Source organism: Heptranchias perlo, chromosome 4 (assembly GCF_035084215.1).
Source record: "Heptranchias perlo isolate sHepPer1 chromosome 4, sHepPer1.hap1, whole genome shotgun sequence".
Lineage (NCBI taxonomy): Eukaryota > Metazoa > Chordata > Chondrichthyes > Hexanchiformes > Hexanchidae > Heptranchias > Heptranchias perlo.
The window spans coordinates 94,890,143-94,910,180 of NC_090328.1; the positions used below are offsets into that span (position 1 = coordinate 94,890,143).

The 20,038-nt window shown below is 47.1% G+C and overlaps 2 protein-coding genes across 3 annotated transcripts in view; one reads left to right on the plus strand and one right to left on the minus strand.

Moving 5' to 3' along the window:
* The window catches only part of LOC137321112 (thiosulfate sulfurtransferase/rhodanese-like domain-containing protein 2), a 28,581-nt gene extending 10,640 nt beyond the window's left edge, over nucleotides 1-17,941 (minus strand). Inside the window, exons 1-6 of the mRNA XM_067983326.1 lie at nucleotides 17,636-17,941; nucleotides 13,755-14,095; nucleotides 6,473-6,581; nucleotides 4,358-4,480; nucleotides 1,517-1,622; nucleotides 1,079-1,194 (exon numbers count right to left, since the gene is read on the minus strand). Coding sequence (XP_067839427.1) covers nucleotides 1,079-1,194; nucleotides 1,517-1,622; nucleotides 4,358-4,480; nucleotides 6,473-6,581; nucleotides 13,755-14,095; nucleotides 17,636-17,791 — 951 coding nt within the window. The 5' untranslated portion in view covers nucleotides 17,792-17,941. The remainder of the gene's footprint in view (nucleotides 1-1,078; nucleotides 1,195-1,516; nucleotides 1,623-4,357; nucleotides 4,481-6,472; nucleotides 6,582-13,754; nucleotides 14,096-17,635) is intronic.
* Nucleotides 17,809-20,038, plus strand: part of LOC137321111 (nuclear cap-binding protein subunit 1) — a 58,353-nt gene continuing 56,123 nt past the window's right edge. Inside the window, exon 1 of one of the 2 annotated variants that reach the window (XM_067983325.1) lies at nucleotides 17,809-18,176. In XM_067983325.1, coding sequence (XP_067839426.1) covers nucleotides 18,143-18,176 — 34 coding nt within the window. In that variant the 5' untranslated portion in view covers nucleotides 17,809-18,142. The remainder of the gene's footprint in view (nucleotides 18,177-20,038) is intronic. The other variant, XM_067983324.1, reaches the window with a different exon arrangement.

The following is a 20,038-nucleotide window of genomic DNA, read 5'->3' on the forward strand; positions in this document are numbered from 1 at the left end:
CTCCACTGAGGCCAATTACAACATCCCTATCACCCTGGTTGAGATCCGCTAACTCAGCACAGAACATGAAGCTGGGACCCTCTGGTGTGTGCAGCTCAGTTACGCAATGCCATTACCAAATAAGCCACTGGGAAAGTTGCACCCCATTTCGTTTTTTAGTCCACTAGCAGTTATCTAAACTAGGCACAGAACAAAACATGTTGGCATAGATTAGATGATCATTTTTCAATCATCTGGAAAACGCATGCTTAACACGACAGATATGTCTAGAAGTTACAAGCGCACTAGTCAGGCTGGGAACAAAACAGCTGTTATAGCTGCTCCTCAGCCATTTGTCAATTCAAAATGTCTGTACAGACTACAAGTAGCAAAGCTACATAAAAACCCCACACTGCCTGTGGCACATTCTCCAAGACAGTATCATTTTCTGGAACCGTGTATGTAAAAGGTCCAGCACAAAATTAACAATTCCCTACAGAGCCAATGTTATTGGAGCAGGCATTGGGCTGTTGCAAAGCCCTGGCTTGCCATGGCATTCCAGCATAAACACTCCTAGATTTTTGGTGCACTGAGTAACCAACCACTGAGCAATTACATAAGATGTAAGAACAAAAGAACATAAGAAATAGGAGCAGGAGTAGGCCAATCGGCCCCTCGAGCCTGCTCCGCCATTCAATAAGATCATGGCTGATCTGATCCTAACCTCAAATCTAAATTAATGTCCAATTTCCTGCCCGCTCCCCGTAACCCCTAATTCCCTTTACTTCTAGGAAACTGTCGATTTCTGTTTTAAATTTATTTATAGAAGGAGCATGAGGAGGGGCAGGAGGTGGGGGAGGGGGAGCAGGAGGGGGAGAAGGAGGGGAAGGGGGAGGGGAAGGGGGAGGGGAAGGGGGAGGGGAAGGGGGAGGGGAAGGGGGAGGGGAAGGGGGAGGGGAAGGGGGAGCATGAGCATGACCTTGCTGGCGTTCCTTTCAGTTGCACTCAATCATTATGCTGCCCAATATTTAAAAAAACACACGTGCTCTCAAACTCAGTAATTGACTGCAACATAAAAATCATCCGAATAAAAACTCACTATTTTGCTCTCATAGAAGTTCCTGCAGTCCAGTAGAATGGTATCTTTTCGAATTTGGGCATCATTGGACAACGCTTCCACTTTTCTGTGAAATTCTTCGGGAGTTAAATGAATTCCTACAATACCATATACGAAATGAGCAAAAAAGCAATCAAGTTGTAGTTGCGCATTATATTAACATTGAATTTTGTTGTTGTGGCAATCAAATACACATTCAGTTATATAAGATTTTTAAAAATGCCAGTCCTCTAGTTAAATAAAGCCTGTTTATTCAAGATCCTGTTCTTATACCAGAAACGCTCTGGTACTCAAAATATTACCCTTTTAAGTTAACAATAATAGTGGCACAAATCATAAATGAACTCCAGTGCTATTTATGAACAGATTTTTAGGTACAACAATGTACAACGCCCAACCTCAAGCTGCTCCTTCACTTACCTGCATCTTTATAAGAAACCTTCTCAGGATCCACTCCCATGGGAACAATCTCTTTAAAAACTCCAACTCGCAGATCTTGGAAACAGTGGGCTCCTCCTGCACTCCGCTTAGCCAAAAATATTTATTGTAAGAATTGTTTTGTAGATATCAGAGATATGCACAGCGTGAATAGTTTTACACATCAATGCATGGTGTGCGATAACACTGAATTTTGGACTGACCAGAACGGAATAAAACCTCACATAAAACAGTGAATATGAAAAATAACATATCAGAGATTGCAAAGGTGTAATCTAAACTCTGGGTTCAGAAGGTGGCTTCAAATTATGAACTAAACCATTCTTGTGGCTGATATCCTAATCGCTTAATTAGGCATATATCACACACAGATTAATAAGGCCATAAAAAAAGCAAACAAAGCACTGGGGTTCATTTCTAGAGAGAAAGAATTGAAAAGCAGACAGGTTATGTTAAACTTGTATAGAACCTTGGTTAGACCACACTTGGAGTACTGTGCACAGTTCTGATCCCCATATTATAAAAGAGATATAGAGGCACTCTAGAAGGTGCAAAAAAGATTTACAAGGATGATACCAGAACTGAGAGGTTACACCTATCAGGAAAGACTGAACAGGTTGGGGCTCCTTTCTCTAGAAAAAGCAAAGCTGAGGGGTGACCTGATAGAGGTCTTTAAGATAATGAAAGGTTTGATAGGGTAGATGTAGAGAAAATGTTTCCACTTGTGGGGGGAGTTTAAAACTAGGGGCTATAAATATTAGTCACTAATAAATCCAATAGGGAATTCAGGAGAAACTTCTTTACCCAGAGAGTGGTTAGAAAGTGAAACTTGCTACCAGTAGTTGGAGTAGTTGAAGCGAATAGTGTAGATACATTTAATGGGAAGCTAGATAAATGCATGAGGGAGAAAGGAATAGAAGGTTATGCTGATGGGGTTAGATGAAGGGTAGGAGGAGGCTCTTTTGAAGCATAAACACTGGCATGGACCAGTTGGGCCGAATGGCCTGTTTCTGTGCTGTACGTTCTACGTAACCTACATATATATATGCATAAACATTTCTAAATTGCTCAATATGCACATATATCAATCACGCAGAACGTGCAGATTGTAGAGGGATCTCAATGACACAAAACCTTTGCTCAAGTGGTTTATATTCATGCGACCCGCACCCCCCCTCCCCCCGCACTTCCAATAATGTTCCTTCCCAAGGGATTGCACCTTGACATGGTGGGAAGGCTTGCATGCTCCTATGAAGCTCCTCAGAAATTGTGAGGGATGCAAATGCAGGGAAATGGACATTTTATTTTTGTCACTCAGTGACGATATTAACAACTTCAATGTCAGATACAGCATGGATCAAAATACCACGAAGCTCCCTCTACACTCTTGCAACATGCCTCAACACCAATCTCATATGCCTCAACACCATTTTCATTTCCCACACCTGTAATTCTTATTGCCCTTCTGAGTGAGATTGATAATCTAGGGCCAATTTGTACCAAACTGTGGGAAGTTCTGTTCTATGGGCCTGTACCTACTGGGAACTAGTTTGAGAACGCCCACAGGAATTTCAGTTAGGACCTTATAGTTAGCACTGAGGAAGCTTTCATCCAATTAGCCAGGGCTAAATTAAAACCCAAGTCCCAAAGATGACCCACTGTGCAACCCTATTTCCAAATATTTTTTAATGTAAACACAATTCCTGATATCCTAGCCTTTTCTTTAGTTTGTTCAAATGTCACCAAAACCAGGAATTCAAATGGTTTAGGAAACCATTTCTGTCTTGACTCACTGGTAACTATAACATCAGTTTTTGATCTTCTCAAAATAATCCCAAATTTTGCCTTTTTGCATTGGTTGCTAGGATATTGCAAGATCAGGAAAGACTTTTGCATGTCTGATACAACCCAGATTGGTCAGAATTACTGGCACACAGTCCAAACCCAGTGAGTTCCTGCTAAGTTTAACTTTTTAATTTTCTACATCAGGTTTCTTTCAACCCCGATTTACTCTCCTGCCTTCTTGCTGTTGAACCCTAGCACCCTTTGAACTCTACAGCTTCCCATGGATACAGCAGAAGCATGGTTAGAATTGTGGAAAGGCCAGAGAGGTGTTTTGTTGCCACCAAACCTGTATGCCTCATTGTTCTCCTGTCCAAACTTTTTGCTTCTTCCACAAGCTTTGTTGCTGCCCTCATTGACCTTGGTACCAAGTCTTGCTGCTATAGAACCAGCTGCCTTGCTTTGCTGCTAGTGGGGCCCTCTTTTAGATTTGCATCCAGCATAAAATCTTCCCGGATTAGTATTGAGAAGTTGGCCGCAGGGTTAGGATTCTGACTGGTCTTATAGAGTTAAGCCTTTAGCTCAGGTGAAATCATCCTTAGTACTTCATAGTTACACCAGTCGGACTCTCGAAAGCATGAAAATATTTGAGTGCCTTGTGGACCAAGTGTTGAAAAATCTTCCTTCATAAACAGGGCTTAGTATGCGTGGATGGCATTATTGTTTATGCAATGACTGACCGTGTAGTTACAAGGGCTCTAGCATACCGCTGGCAGGTTGCATGAAGCTGAACTTGACACCCTATTTAAACTGCAGAACTGTTTCCACTTGGGTCTCGATGGTCTTAGAATGAGAGTATGATCAAGTACTTCTGAAAGCATTGTGGCAGCAGGATCAAAAGCTGCTGGATCAGAGATTACATAAGACAAAGAGAGTATCTCTTTTAAACAAAAATCATTTTAACTACTGCTAATGCAATTTGTTTGATAACTTTTACTCTGCATTGTTTTGAATGTGACGTAGAAACAGTTTCGCCTTTACCTTAAAGTCCTCCGTGGACATAGTTTGAAAGAGTGGATGGGAAAGCATGGTTTGAATGTACAGCTCAGTTGCTGTTTTGCATCCACCAACTGTTCCATTAATTCCTTCTTTAGAAATGCGCACCTAAAAAAAATGTTGCAATTAAGTTAAACAGCTCAATACATACTCAGTGCAAACTATTGGTTAGCTTTCTATAATCGCAGTAACTCATTTCTCTTTGTATAAATTCTGCCCCAACTTCCTTGGAGTAGTTTTGTATGTTAACATTGCCAAATTTGTAATAGAACTAGTGATGTGCTTCTACCACCAGCAATCTGCTAAACAAAAACATATATTTTAATACAAGAACAGAAAATGCTGCAAACACTTAGCAAGTCAGTCAGCATCCGTGGAGAGAAGGGATGAGTCAATGTTTCAAGTGTAGGTGTCAACCATGGCTCAGTGGTAGCAATCTCGCCTCTGAGTCAGAAGGCTGTGGGTTCAAGTCCCACTCTCAGAGGCTTGAGCACATAATCCAGGCTGACACTTTAGCACAGTAATGAGGAAGTGCTGCACTGTTGGAGGTGCCACCTTTCGGATGAGACAAACAGAGTCCCCATCTGCCCTCTCAAGTGGACATAAGAGATCCCATGGCACTATTCGAAGACGAGCAGGGGAGTTCTCCCTGGTGTCCTGTCCAATATTTATCCCTCAACCCTAAAACAGATTATCTAGTCATCTCATTGCTGTACGTGGGACCTTGCTGTGCAAAGATTGGTTGTCACGTTTCCTACAACAGTGGCTACACTTCATAAGTACTTCATTGGCTGTATAGTGCTTTGGGACATCCAGAGGTCATGAAAGATGCTATATAAATGCAAGTTCTTCCTTTCATTCAGAGGCAAGGTCCACACCTGAAACATTAATTCATCTGTTCTTTCCACAAATGCTGACCTAACCAATTGCAGCATTTTCTGTTTTTGTTCCAGATTTCCAGCATCTGCACTTCCTTGCTATATCATTTCTATATATAAAAACCCCTCTGAGTTGCGCTCTTACAAATGGTTGGCTGAGCACACAGTGACTGCACACTCCCATACAGTCTACCGTCTGACCCAGATAGCACATAGCATAGTGATGGACTAGACACATCTACTGCATGTCTTTTCAGCTGCCCTAAAGAAAGGTGGCGAGGCAGGAGAAGATGGATTAGAGAACCTATTTTTTCCATCAAGAATGACAGTCCATTAAATTTATTTCAAAAACATTTAAACATATACAGCTCTTTTAAATTTTCTCCTGGAAACATGTTTGGCCTGGATACAAGGAAGCATGGATTTGATTTAATGGTCCTGCACTGAAATAGATCAAGTAGCAGGTTGTGATCCAAAGCACCAACATATTTAAGATCTTTATCTAATTTCATCAATTATCACTGAATTAATTAATTCACGTTACTTCTAATACACACTTATATTAAGTAAAATATTTTGTTTATAATCATATTATCTAAAATGGCTTTGAGTTTTATCCTTTGAAGATTACAGTAGCTTTTCCTTAAAATTAAAAATAAATAAGATTACTCTTTTCCATAACTAGCGTATAGCAATTTAAGAAATGTTTTCCAATTTCACTTTCTAAAATACAGCAGTAAAAATTTATAGAAACTTCTGCTGTTATAATATGAAAGATTAAAATAATATAAAAATTTGAATATGTAATATAAAGTACAAACATCTTAGAAGATAAAATACTTTTCAGGACTCAGAGGACAGAAAACTGTACATGTGAACAGTTTGGCATTTTTAACGTTGAGTTGTACGACTGGAATAGCATTAAGGACCACCTATTTGCTGTTTAAAGATGTATAGAGACCGTTACATTGGTAGAGATACTTGCAGTTCAGTCTCCATTTACCTTGTCCTGGAGTTCATGCAGCTCTCCTTATAGCCAGCAGAGTCTTTTCTACAATGCGACAATGACAACAGCCCAGGTAGTGGGCAACACTGCTAAAACGTTACTGATGTTCCCTAGAAGAGCATAATTATTGTGGTCACCCAAATACCCAGAGATGAACACCAGATACAAAATGGGGAAACAAAAAAAAACTAGACACAAAAGAGATCCATCTCCTACCTTGCCTGTAAAGTGCAGCTGACGGCACAAAGCTTTTTGCCATGCGCAGATCTCTTGTGGCTCCTCTATATCACAATAACAGTAATACAACAGCACTTCACCGGCTGCACTAGGAACAAGGACAATAACACTTTCTAAATGCAGTAGCCAAAACGACAGTATCAAAAAGACTTTCAATCAGTAAGAAAAAATATCACAATATAAGATAAACTAATTTAGCAGGAGATAATTTTTGAACAACAGCCTAGCTAGCTTTACAGATTCACAAAGCAGCTGTCCATTAATAAACCTATGCCAGCTAGACTACCTACCACACAATGGGAATTTGTTGGCTTGCAATAAGAAAGTTTAAATGCTCCCATATGATCCCCTTCCACCATGATGTTGACCCTCCCCAGTTTTTAACCCTGGAATTTCTTCAGCACTTTGCTACCTCCCAAGTAGCCACTTTGAAAGTGAGAGCCTGGAAAATGAAATTCAGTGGACTATTCAAATGTGGGCCCATCACGTCTAAGCCCGATCCTGTGCTCACCCACATTTTCAGCAGGCATCACTGGACAGTGATCAGGAACAAGCACCCCGGCTGATTTTTGGCCTCTGTGGCCTGAATCCAATTTTAGTGCTTCTCTTTTCCCGCTTCAGCTGACATCAGCTAACCCAGCACAGATCAGGGATAAACCTGAAGTTCTCCCCCTGCCTGCACACTAGGATTTACATGTACCCACTGTGCCATAGGAGCTCACTCTCTTACCTGCAAGAAGCTCCCTACAGCTTTTGTAAATGAATAGTAATTATCAGAATCTGTTGAGCAGCTTTAAACCCATTTTAACCCAATGGTAACAATTTTACTTTACCAAAGTCAAAAACAAATCTATAGAAAAATGAAGAAAAGCAGTACTGGATAATGGTTAACACTATGTGTGTGCAAGAGATCTGTTTTGGAACAAATGCTTCAATGTTAAGTAAGTCCATTTGGGGAAGGCACAACGACAGAAGAGTTGAGGCGCTAAATTGGGCCGTGTAGCGCCCGTTGTTTCTGTGCTACATGGCCTCTCCGACATCCAAGATGGCGTCTTGGATGCGCACTCACGTTTCCCAGCTCGAGGGGCTGAATGCCACTGCCACTTGCTGCCTACTGATATGAATAACTGCCAGTGTGTGTGGCCTGTGAGTTGTGGATTGGCGGCTTGCAACAGTGATAATGTGTGAGGGTGAGAGGAAGCATCTGATTGGAAGAGTTGAGCACTGATGGAAAGAGTTTGTTGCTGGGTGGGTATTGGGGGGTTTAGTGAGTGGAGGAGTGGATGCGGCTGGTGGTGCAGTTGGTAGGAGATGCCACTTGACAGTTGACCTCACTCACCTTGACCACTCATGTCAAAGCATTAAACTTCTTCCTGTACTGCATCCATGTTCATGATGCTGTGCGCCTGGCATTGACTTCATCCCCTAATGCCTCCCACTGCCTTTTGGGTGTATGTCTGGAGGGCCTCCTGCTCTCTCCCCACCCCCCGCGGATATAGGATATCCCTCCTCCTGTCCACCTCTTGCACCAAGGCCTCTGGTGCATCAGCAAAGAACCTTGATGCACGGACTCTCAGATCAGCAGATTGGTGAGGTCTGGCATGCAGATTGGCGGGGTATGACATGCAGATTGGCGGATGTGGGATTTAGTGGAGCGCAAACCTTTATTCGATGTTTTAACATCAGTATGCAAACATAGGGATGGGACCTGCATCTGTGCTTTATGTATGTGATGTCTGATCTCCGTTCAGACAGCAGGCTGTTATACTCAGCAAATAACAGGTACCAGCTATCTTTAAGAGATTTCTAGCAGACAGCCTGCCTTTAAGAGATTGGAGCTCCACCTGCTGGTGGAAAGTGAAAATTGCATGGAATCCTCGTTCATCGCTGATTTCCAAGCAGATTGTAGGTGAGTTCTTAGGCCTGACTAAAATCTCGTCCTGCCTGTGCATGGACCATTGGGTGCGGGTAATAGCGGATCGTGCTACTCCCGCCCAAAAACAGGCCCTATCCAACTTTTCCCCCCATTGTGTGTGTGAACACTGATTGAAGCAGCAATATTTCACACTGCCTGCAAGGGAGCAGAACAAATGCCATCCTTAAGCACGCTACTGAATAAGTGAAATATGTTTTATCTGCTCCAAACATATCTTGCAAAGAACTATAGAGAGCTATTATTCTGCCAGCCACCTAAAGTAAATATGTATCAGTACAAAATTGGATGAGTCAGTGGTAACATTCCTTGGGCTGACTGATTTAGTAATATTGCTTTCTATACACGGTAATAATGGAGAAACATCTCATCCTACTCCTTTGAACTTCGGGTTGTCCTGCCCACTAGTTCCTCCATGTTATTGTGTGAAAGCTGGTGGTTCTTGGTGGGGAATCAAGGAAAATGGGGCAGGGAAGCCTTTCACCGGATCCTTGCCCCTAAAAACGGTATTGTTCTCCACTCCTCTGTTGATTGCAGCCACCCAAGCTGCCACGTATAAATGGACCTTCCTCCTTCCTCACATTTACCTGAGGAAGGAGGAAGCCTCCGAAAGCTTGTGAATTTAAAATAAAATTGCTGGACTATAACTTGGTGTTGTAAAATTGTTTACAATTGTCAACCCCAGTCCATCACCGGCATCTCCACATCACGTATAAATGGGGCATAGGTCTCAGGCAGATTTCCCACTGTTCCCGCCTCTGCTCCCAGAGGACAGCAAGGAAGGGGGCCAGGTGTACTATGGTGACAGGAGGCAGATAGAACACTGATATGCGATTTGGCCATTCCTGCTTTTCCCACCTCTCCGATTGCCCATGTTGTGCAGCTGGGCTCATGCAGAATCAATTTCAAATTTGTACTTGGCACATTTTGGGGTTCGCTGCCCCACCATGTGATTTCCCTCATCACACAGGCACACTTCCAGTGAAGAGCGCTGGGAATCTGTCATGAATTCTTTATGACCCAACCCAGGAAATGGGACAGGATAGCTGTGGCATTGGAACGCCAGGTGGAAATCTCACCCCGCTACACTATTGGAAGCAAAATCACCTCCAGGTCTCTGTCAATGATGCTGTTGATCCAGCCGCTTGCAGGTGTGTGAGAGTGGACTGAAGTGACTTATTCTCAGATTTCCCTTCTCTCCCAATGTAGGAGGCATTTGGGGGATGGTTTTGTGTCTCATTCTAATGGAGCAGGTAAGACTTGACATCTTGCCTTATGAGGAATCATGAATAACCTGTACATTACCAGTCTTATAGCACAGTACATTGTAATATCAGTAAGTTCTTCCACATGCCAAATGTTAGGGTTAAAGGTTTGGGTGGAAGGCTTAACCATGGCCAGAGCTTGCGGGTTAGTTACCCAATGAGTACAAAGAACAAGCACAATGTCTGTTTTGCGAGTAAGGAACTTCAAATAGCATGTAGCCATGACTTCAAAGGGTAGGTACATGAGTTCATGCAAAACTACTCCCACCAAAGGATCAGAGCAGCTTCGACAAGCCTGACATCTTTCACTAACTGGGCTACCAGGGAGCAGTGAGCCTTCTATATTAGGAAAGTTGACTAAGCAGGATTAAGGCTAAACGCAACTGAGAACTTAACCATTTACAGCTAAAGATACCATTTACCACCATCTGGATTAGTTTGCTTGCTCCAAGGGTGGTACGATGTATATAGAGTATTTACTGTGACTTACTGTGAAATTAATTCCTGTAATGCTTCACAGAATTTTTCTTGTCTAGAACTAAAACTTGTCTTACCTCCTGTGCAATACAGTAATAATGTGCACTTAATATGTTGGCATGCTACAGCCTTTTGAGACATAAAGCCACAACTCAGCACATGGTGAAAATATCAAGTCAATGTGAATTTAAACAACATACCACCCCTAAAAAGGAGCATGTCTCTCTGCTGTAATTACACAGAGTTGAATCTGGCCAATAGTATCATAATGAGATTGAACTGTGAAAGGATGAGGTAGCTCAGAACTGGTGACATAAATGAAAGGGAGCAAGTCAATGCCTTTGCACTAGATGTAAACTTGGTCTCACATGAACTGTCCTGATGATATGTTATAATAGCATTTATTGTTCTAATGTAGCAGTACAGTTCATGAGAACCAGGTAAATATCTCAAATTCCATTCAAAGCTTTGTTTGGCACAGCTGCTCCCACTCAGTCAAACTCCTCAGAAAATAACAAATGGGTAATGGAAGGCAACTCAGTAGCTTGAAGATCAGAATCAGCAATTTATCACTCCAAAATAGTGGAAAATCACTAGGTAGTTGCAGGGAAAATCATGCGGACTTATCTCATTTCTGCTCCCTTTGATGAGCTCACAGTCAAGTTACATGGTGCTTTGATGGAAGATGTTACAGCTTGATAAGCAACAGTCCATTGTACCCGCAAATCAGAGGTGGAATCGGCTGAGTTAGAACAAATTTTTTTTTTTAAAAAGACCTTCTTAGCTCCTTAAGATAGCAGACACAAAATATTGTATTTTTCTGCACTAACTCTGGATTCTACTAAACTGCTGCCATATCACCTTTGCTCTGCCAGTTTCTGCCTTCTTCCCATTGTCGCCGATTCCATTCATCCCTCTGCTGGTATATTGGATCTGTTGGTGTGCTCAAGCACTATCGGGCCCATCTCTCCTCTGCCAAAGCCTCTGACTAACTTTGGATTGTCTCCTCCCTAGTCTCTATTTACAAGGTCATACCTATCCCAGTCTTTGCCATGCCTATGTAACCTGAATTTCCTGTGTCCCTTCGCGTGTACATTTTGGCTGGCACTCTGGACCCGATCCCATTACTTCTATCTCCCCTTTTCTATCTCTTCTCTACTCTACGAGTCTTTCTGTCCTGTCTCCTCCCCTTCCTGTTATCCAGTCATGCCTCCTTTCATTTCTCCCCTCTTGGTACTTTCCCCCCTAAAATCCTTACCCCCAACCCATCACTATTCCTCTACCTTCTTACTCCCCTGCCACTGTACCAAGCTTGACTCACTCTTGGATAAGCCCACACCTTCCCTTTGTGCCTCTCTCCACATTCTCCACAAGGTCCATCGAGGCACTCGTTGCTGACTCCTGAGGCGCTGCAACACCTACTCTCCCCATCCTCCTCTCATCAACCGTCCCTTCCAGAAAGCAAGCTGGGGGCTAATCTTGCCAACCTCCTTCCCAACCCACTCACCCATCCCACTGCTGACCACGTGGCTTCTGTCAGCTGATCAACAATCACAGCCTCTCTCCGCATCTCCCTCCAGAATGTCTTGCGAACTAGGCCCTTGCCATCCAGGACCTTGTTGTGGATGATTGCATTGACAGCATGGCCTTGATGGAAACTTGGCTCACGGGTGCTGCCACTTTGCCCCTTACTGTAGCCTCCTCACCTGGCTATATCTTCCACCAGCTGCCCCACCCAAACTGCTGTGGTGGCGGTGTGTTCATCAAATCTCACCATGGCCGGTCTCTCTACTCCTGTGAGCACCTATCTCACCTTGTTCCACCCCTCTCACCACTGCTTTAAAATCCTCATTCCCTACCATCTACCTAAGCCCCACACCAAGTTTCTCACTGAGATATCCTCACTGCTTTCCTTCCTCAGCCTCTGCACCAAGCGACTTCTCAACCTTCATCTTAACTCCCCTTGTTCTCTCTCCTGAATTCAATGCCCTCCTGTCTTCCCTTAACCTCCCTCCATATTAACTCTCCTATCCATATTCACGGCCACCCCCTCAACCTTGCCATCTCCTGTGACCTATTCCCACTGTGTCAATCAGACAAGGCCACCTCTGATAACTCCCTCGGATTCCTCACCACTCACATCCTCCTTCAAACCACACTTCTTTCTATGTTTGCCCTTGGGAAAAACTCTGCCTCAAGTCACTTACAACGGATGGCATTTTCAAACTCCCAACTGTCTAGTCTTTGACTCCCCATTCGCCACGATACTTCTGCAGCTATTGATCCGTTCAATCACACCCTCATCTCTGCCAGTAAAACTTTCACTCTCCCACCTGGCTGTTCACCCTGGTACGGCCCCAATCTTGCCCCCTTAAGTCTCATTGTCAACATCAAGCAGTCCCAGGTTATGGACACCAAGAACGACATCGATAGCAAAGCTTCCTCAACTCAGCTTTTCTTATCTGCAACTGCAGAGGGGTTTAAACTGCAGTTTTTAAAAAGCATTTTCACATTAGAAGTCCTTTTAAACCGAGTGAGACTGCCACGCGGTACCAAATTATGGTCAGTTTTGTGCCATGGAATCTAAGTGATTGGGAACTGGGCTCAGAATGCCCAAACTTACTTCACATAGGACCTTTAAAGCAAACAGAGGCAACAGATATTCATCCCATCAGTAAGGAATGAATGTGACCCAGACGCGAAATGGCACTGCCAATATGTTTAAAAACTGCCAACCAGTCCCACAAAGTTTTATACTTATTTCATTAAGAGGGAGGTGGATATTTCTATCCTACACTGCCAAATCTTCATTAAAATGGTTGCTACATCAATTGAATGTAAGGCTCCATCCTCCATTGCTGCATTTTTCATCAGTACGGCCATTGCAGATGCCATGCATATAAGGACAGATGAGGAAATCAGGAGATAGGTAGCTCTTGTTCCCACCAGTTTTGGTTCAGTTACGAACTTATTTACTGATGTATCACTTCCAGTTTATTTATGCTTTTGCTCATTTTGCTCCACTTAAAATGTTGAGGGCCAGAGTTAGACAGAGGGAGCTCGTGCCATATTCCCATCCTAGTCAATGACACTAGAAGTTTGGGTATTTTTAATGCTCATTTTAAAGGAACCCGGGGACAGCCCTGAGAGGCACTACTGTCAATTGGCAACACTGAAAAACAAAAGTTTCATTGTTGCGAGGCCCACAAATGAGACACACAGATCTTCGCCCCCTTAAGTCTCAATGTCAACATTAAGCTGTCCCAGGTTATGGACATCGAGAACAGGGAGTTGCAAAGTCAATTTCCAACTCAATTCGGAAAATCATTTTGAAATTTTATGGAAGTCTGATCAAGTCTTTTTAAATTGTTAGGATAATTTTATTCCGTGATACAACAGTATTGTAAAATAAACCTGTCAACTTTCTAACAGCACAGCAGTTCCAAATTTAAAGACACAGGCTTTTCCAAACAGCAAGGTCTAAAAATGCAGCGGTGTAAGAAAAACCAAGTAAAGTGTTTCCATAATTATTTCATTTCAACCAAAGTGCAAATTACAAAAAAATATACATTTTTAAAGTTCTTACCATGCGAGTTCATCAAAGTTAATGTGACTTGTATCAGGTAACCATGTGGATATGTCAAACTCTTCCTTAGTTCCATTGCGTTGTGATAATGTCACTTTATTATCTGCCAAATCATGCTTTCTTGTCAACTTAGTGTTAGTTTGTGCCACCACCTTGAAAATAGCTTCACTTTGTTGTAGAACCTCAGGCATATGTTCATTTCCCACATGCTTGTGAATGCCCACCTCTTCTTCAAACTTCTGTCCACAGCATTCCCAGTGTACATTCTGCCCACCCAATTCTTGTGGTGATGTATTGCCGATTTTAGATATTTGTCTTGATTTGATAAAAAGGGCAAATGCCTAGAAAATAAGGATACATGTAAATGAAAGTGTGTTACAGATTACATTTAATGGATTACCGTATCTAACATACTAGAAAGCAGACAAGCAATTCTTCATGGATCACTACAGATGGTAGATTGTTCAGTTCATAATTCCCATCACAGTAAATTCAGTATTCCTTTCCAATTGTAAATGAATCTATGCAATTTTTTTTTAAAACAGCTAATAAAATTCTAAACAGGGTTTTTGAAATTATCTATTTCCAGTTCCTTGTTTTTAATGATACAATTCAGGATCAAGCATGAAGATTGGAACATTCCTAGATCAGTGAAATTTATTTTTTGTGCAGTATCACAAATATCAGGCTCCAAGCAGTATTCTGCATCATAGGAAGCATTCCAGAAATGCTAAAGAACATGCAACATGGCAGTCAAAATGTTGGCTTGTGTAAGTGAAATTGCTTTATGTGCCCCATAGGCTATATAACACCAGCACAAAACAACATAAGTAACATCTATCACCACTAGCTAATGTACAAGAATGAAAGGTATGAAAATTGCAAAGTAAAAGGCTTTTTTTAATATCAGGTGGTATTACAAGTTACAGCCACAGGCAACTTCACCAAGGATTGATAGATGTCTCATGAACTTAATTCCTAGTGGCATTTTATGACATAGAAATCATAATGGGGTTCTAGACCTACCAGGTATGTGACTAATGCACACACCAAAAATCCTAATCTATGGTTAACTATGCGTTAAGAACAGAGGAATTGCTAGACCAAAAAAGACCAAGGTCCAACTAGTTTCATGCAACTACCAGGATGGTAGAAGGCGAACAACGATAATGGAGTTGTTGACTAGTCAGTAATCAGTCACTATCAATTAGTCTACAACAGACCCAGACATGAAGGGAGGAAACCCTTAGTGGGAGACAGCTTTGGAAACCATAAGTCCAAAGTCACCTGTTCCTCCCAAACATGCTACACTTACCACATCATGTCTCAAATTACTCATGTAACCTTTGTTTACAAGAGGCATGCAACTGTTCCAGACAGTAACTGTCCAGGGAGAAGCAGTGTGTCAACCCTTTGCTACTGGCATTTGTTGCAGGCATTTTGGATGGTACAGAATTAAATGGTGTGAGCCATGAACAAAGAAAATTAGTGGAAGACATCAGCCCAGACAGAGCAAGCTGCACGGGCCAAATATTTACTGATTCCGTATTTACAGTGAAAATACATAAGATTCGACACCTATTCAACTCTAGCTTCCTTCGCCAAACCCCTCTAATTCCCCCATTATACAATCTCATCTCCACATCTCACCCCATATGACTCAGCCATCACACTTAGTTTTTTTTGTTTGCACGATGTGGGTCACATTTATTACCCATCTCTAGTTGCCCTGAGAAGGTTGGCAATTGCATTCAGCAACTCAGAGGGCATTACTTGAGTATGGCAGACTGGGCAGGAGTGGCGGGTTCACTTCCCTCGAGGACGGGCATTAGTGAAGCAATCCACGTTGTGTGATTTGAAGTCACACCGTTTAGACCCATAATCACGATATTTACTACACCCTGTGCAATGTGCAGCAAAGAACCCCAGCACCAGAATTAACAACTGCAGACGCTGGAAATCTAAAACAAACAAAAGCAGAAAATGTTGGGAACACTCAGCAAGTCAGCCAGCAACCGTTTCAGTAGACTCATCATCAGAACTGGAAGAAATTACAGATGAACAGATAAAAAGGAACAGAACAAATGGAAGAGGTTGAACACACACCGAGAGAGGAAGAAAAATGACCTGTAAAGCTCTTAAATGGAAAACAGGAGATAATTAAATCCCACTTCCCCATCCCACTTCACTCCGCACCAACCCCGTCCCCTTACCCCACTCCGCACCAACGCCGTCCCCTTACCCCACTCCGCACCAACCCCGTCCCCTTACCCCACTCCGCACCAACCCCGTCCCCTTACCCCACTCCGCACCAACCCCGTCCCCTTACCCCACTCCGCACCAACCCCGTCCCCTTACCCCACTCCGCACCAACCCCGTCCCCTTACCCCACTCCGCACCAACCCCGTCCCCTTACCCCACTCCGAACCAACGCCGTCCCCTTACCCCACTCCGAACCAACGCCGTCCCCTTACCCCACTCCGCACCAACCCCGTCCCCGTACCCCACTCCGCACCAAAGCCGTCCCCTTACCCCACTCCGCACCAACCCCGTCCCCTTACCCCACTCCGCACCAACCCCGTCCCCTTACCCCACTCCGCACCAACCCCGTCCCCTTACCCCACTCCGCACCAACCCCGTCCCCTTACCCCACTCCGCACCAACCCCGTCCCCTTACCCCACTCCGCACCAACCCCGTCCCCTTACCCCACTCCGCACCAACCCCGTCCCCTTACCCCACTCCGCACCAACCCCGTCCCCTTACCCCACTCCGCACCAACCCCGTCCCCTTACCCCACTGCGCACCAACCCCGTCCCCTTACCCCACTCCGCACCAACGCCGTCCCCTTACCCCACTCCGCACCAACCCCATCCCCGTACCCCACTCCGCACCAACGCCATCCCCTTACCCCACTCCGCACCAACCCCGTCCCCTTACCCCACTCCGCACCAACCCCGTCCCCTTACCCCACTCCGCACCAACCCCGTCCCCGTACCCCATTCCGCACCAACGCCGTCCCCTTACCCCACTCCGCACCAACGCCGTCCCCGTACCCCACTCCGCACCAACGCCGTCCCCTTACCCCACTCCGCACCAACGCCGTCCCCTTACCCCACTCCGCACCAACCCCGTCCCCTTACCCCACTCCGCACCAACCCCGTCCCCTTACCCCACTCCGCACCAACCCCGTCCCCTTACCCCACTCCGCACCAACCCCGTCCCCTTACCCCACTCCGCACCAACGCCGTCCCCTTACCCCACTCCGCACCAACGCCATCCCCGTACCCCACTCCGCACCAACGCCGTCCCCTTACCCCACTCCGCACCAACCCCGTCCCCTTACCCCACTCCGCACCAACGCCGTCCCCTTACCCCACACCGCACCAACCCCATCCCCGTACCCCATTCCGCACCAACGCCATCCCCGTACCCCACTCCGCACCAACGCCATCCCCGTACCCCACTCCGCACCAACGCCGTCCCCTTACCCCACTCCGCACCAACCCCGTCCCCTTACCCCACTCCGCACCAACGCCGTCCCCGTACCCCACTCCGCACCAACGCCGTCCCCTTACCCCACTCCGCACCAACCCCGTCCCCTTACCCCACTCCGTACCAACCCCGTCCCCTTACCCCACTCCGCACCAACGCCGTCCCCTTACCCCACTCCGCACCAACCCCGTCCCCTTACCCCACTCCGCACCAACCCCGTCCCCTTACCCCACTCCGCACCAACCCCGTCCCCTTACCCCACTCCGCACCAACCCCGTCCCCTTACCCCACTCCGCACCAACCCCGTCCCCTTACCCCACTCCGCACCAACCCCTGAACACCAGAGATAGCGGCCCCGGGATTAGGTGTTACGGAGTCAGCCTCTCACCCTTTTCCTCGCCGCCCCTCTCTGCTTGCGGGCCGGGGCCGGGCTCGGGCTCGGGCTGGCGCGCGCCGGCGCTGCCTGCTGACCGTTGGTCTCGCGCCATTTCTCACAGTGCTCAGCGTCGGGCTCAGGCACGCCGGGATAGAACGGCGTCTCCATGACAGCGAGGGCGCGAGGCCAGAGGGCCGAGAGCCAGTAGAAGGAGGTACGAGTGCGGCACAAACAGACGCAGGGGGCACGGCGGGATCCGGGATCCAGAATCCCGCAAACAAACCCCCACCCACCCCCCGGAGCCAGAGGAAAACGGCCCCGCTTCTCCGCGCCGCCGGAAGCAGTTCTCGAACACGCCAGTATTACACCGGAAGCGCTTGTGCGGAGAAGCCGCCATTAGTTCGGGTGCTGTGAGCGGCCCGAGAAGGGGAGGCAGCGGCGAGCAGACGGTCAACCGTGCGACATAAACCGGCCAGCGCTTCGCTTCTTCTTCGCTACTCACCCGGTGACCGGCCAGATATGTCGAGGAGACGACACAGCGACGATAATGACGGTAGGCGGGGCGGCAGCGACGACGCACGATGGGATGGGATGGGATGGGATCGCTCCCTCCCCCCCAGCAGCCCCCCCTCCCCCCTCCCTCCCCCCCCCCCCAGCAGCCCCCCCTCCCCCCCCCCAGCAGCCCCCCCTCCCCCCCTCCCCCAGCAGCCCCCCCTCCCCCCCTCCCCCAGCAGCAGCCCCCCCTCCCCCAGCAGCAGCCCCCCCTCCCCCAGCAGCAGCCCCCCCTCCCCCCCCCAGCAGCCCCCCCTCCCCCAGCAGCCCCCCCTCCCCCAGCAGCCCCCCCTCCCCCCCCCCCCCAGCAGCCCCCCCTCCCCCCCCCCAGCAGCCCCCCCCTCCCCCCCCCCAGCAGCCCCCCCCTCCCCCCCCCCAGCAGCCCCCCCTCCCCCCCCCCAGCAGCCCCCCCTCCCCCCCCCCCAGCAGCCCCCCTCCCCCCCCTCCCCCCCCCCCAGCAGCCCCCCCTCCCCCCCCCCCAGCAGCCCCCCCCCCCAGCAGCCCCCCCCCCCCCCAGCAGCCCCCCCCCCCCAGCAGCCCCCCCCCCCCCAGCAGCCCCCCCCCCCCCAGCAGCCCCCCCCCCCCCCCCAGCAGCCCCCCCCCCCCCCAGCAGCCCCCCCCCCCCCCAGCAGCCCCCCCTCCCCCCCCAGCAGCCCCCCCTCCCCCCGACCCACACCGCTCGGGGCCGGTTGCGAGGGCGCCGATCCGATGGCCTCTTATTCTCTTTAAGTGATAGGGGATTCTGTGAAATAGCCGCCGTTATCGCGGAGCGGCGGTGGTCGCTTCATTCATTAACACCCCCCTCCCCCTCCCGGTTGGGGGGGTCCCGGGCACGGGCCGTTTCCCAGGACAGCCGCCGGTGCAAGTGTCCGGCTCCCGCTCTGCGACATTATCCACCGAGGGCACTGAAGACTTCATTGGGCGGGTTCAGCCCACTCCCACACATATACCCTCTCTTAACTTCAATAATCAATTCTAATCTTTTTTAATATCTTAAACCAAAGATGTTTGGAGCAATGAAGGTAGCTGTGGCGGCTTTTTTGGAATAATCCCACATAGCCCTATGTATGTCCAAAACTAATCCCACTACTCCTTATGGCCTTTTTCAATCCCAAACTAATTCCACCGCCCTACTCTCCCCACAGACCTATATCAATCCCACATTCATCCCACTCAACCTGTGGCTCTTATCAATTCCAAACTAATCCCACTGCCCTGCCCCAGAGCTCTGTAGTATCAGTCCTAAACGTGTCCACTACCCCACTCTCTCCATAGCCCTCTATCAATCCTCAACTAATTCTATTGCCCACTCTCTCCCCATAGTCCTGCCTTTCCCCATAGCCCTGTATCAATCGCAAACTAATCCCATCGCCCTGTATTAATCCAGAACTAATTACACTGCCCCACTCGCTCTCCATAGCCTTGTAACAATCCCAAACTAATCCCACTGCCCTGCAGTATCAGTCCAAAACTAAGACCGCTGCCCTACTATTGCCCCATACCTCTGTATCAATCCCAAACCAATCTCGTTGCCCCTCGCAATATAGCCCTGTATAAATGCCAAACTAATTCCACTGCACTGCACTATAACCCTGTATCAATCTCAAACTGATCCCACTGCCCCTACTCTCCCCATAGACCTGTATCAATCCCCAACTAATTCTATTGCCCACTCTCCTTGTAGCCCCATATCAATCCAAAACTAATCCCACTGCTGTGCTCTCTCCCCATAGCCCTGTATCAACCCCCAACTAATTCCACTGCCCTTTCTCACCCCATAGGCCTGTAACAATCCCAAATTAATCCCATTGCCTTACTCTCTCACCCTAGACCTGTATCAACCCCAAGCTAATCCTACTGCCT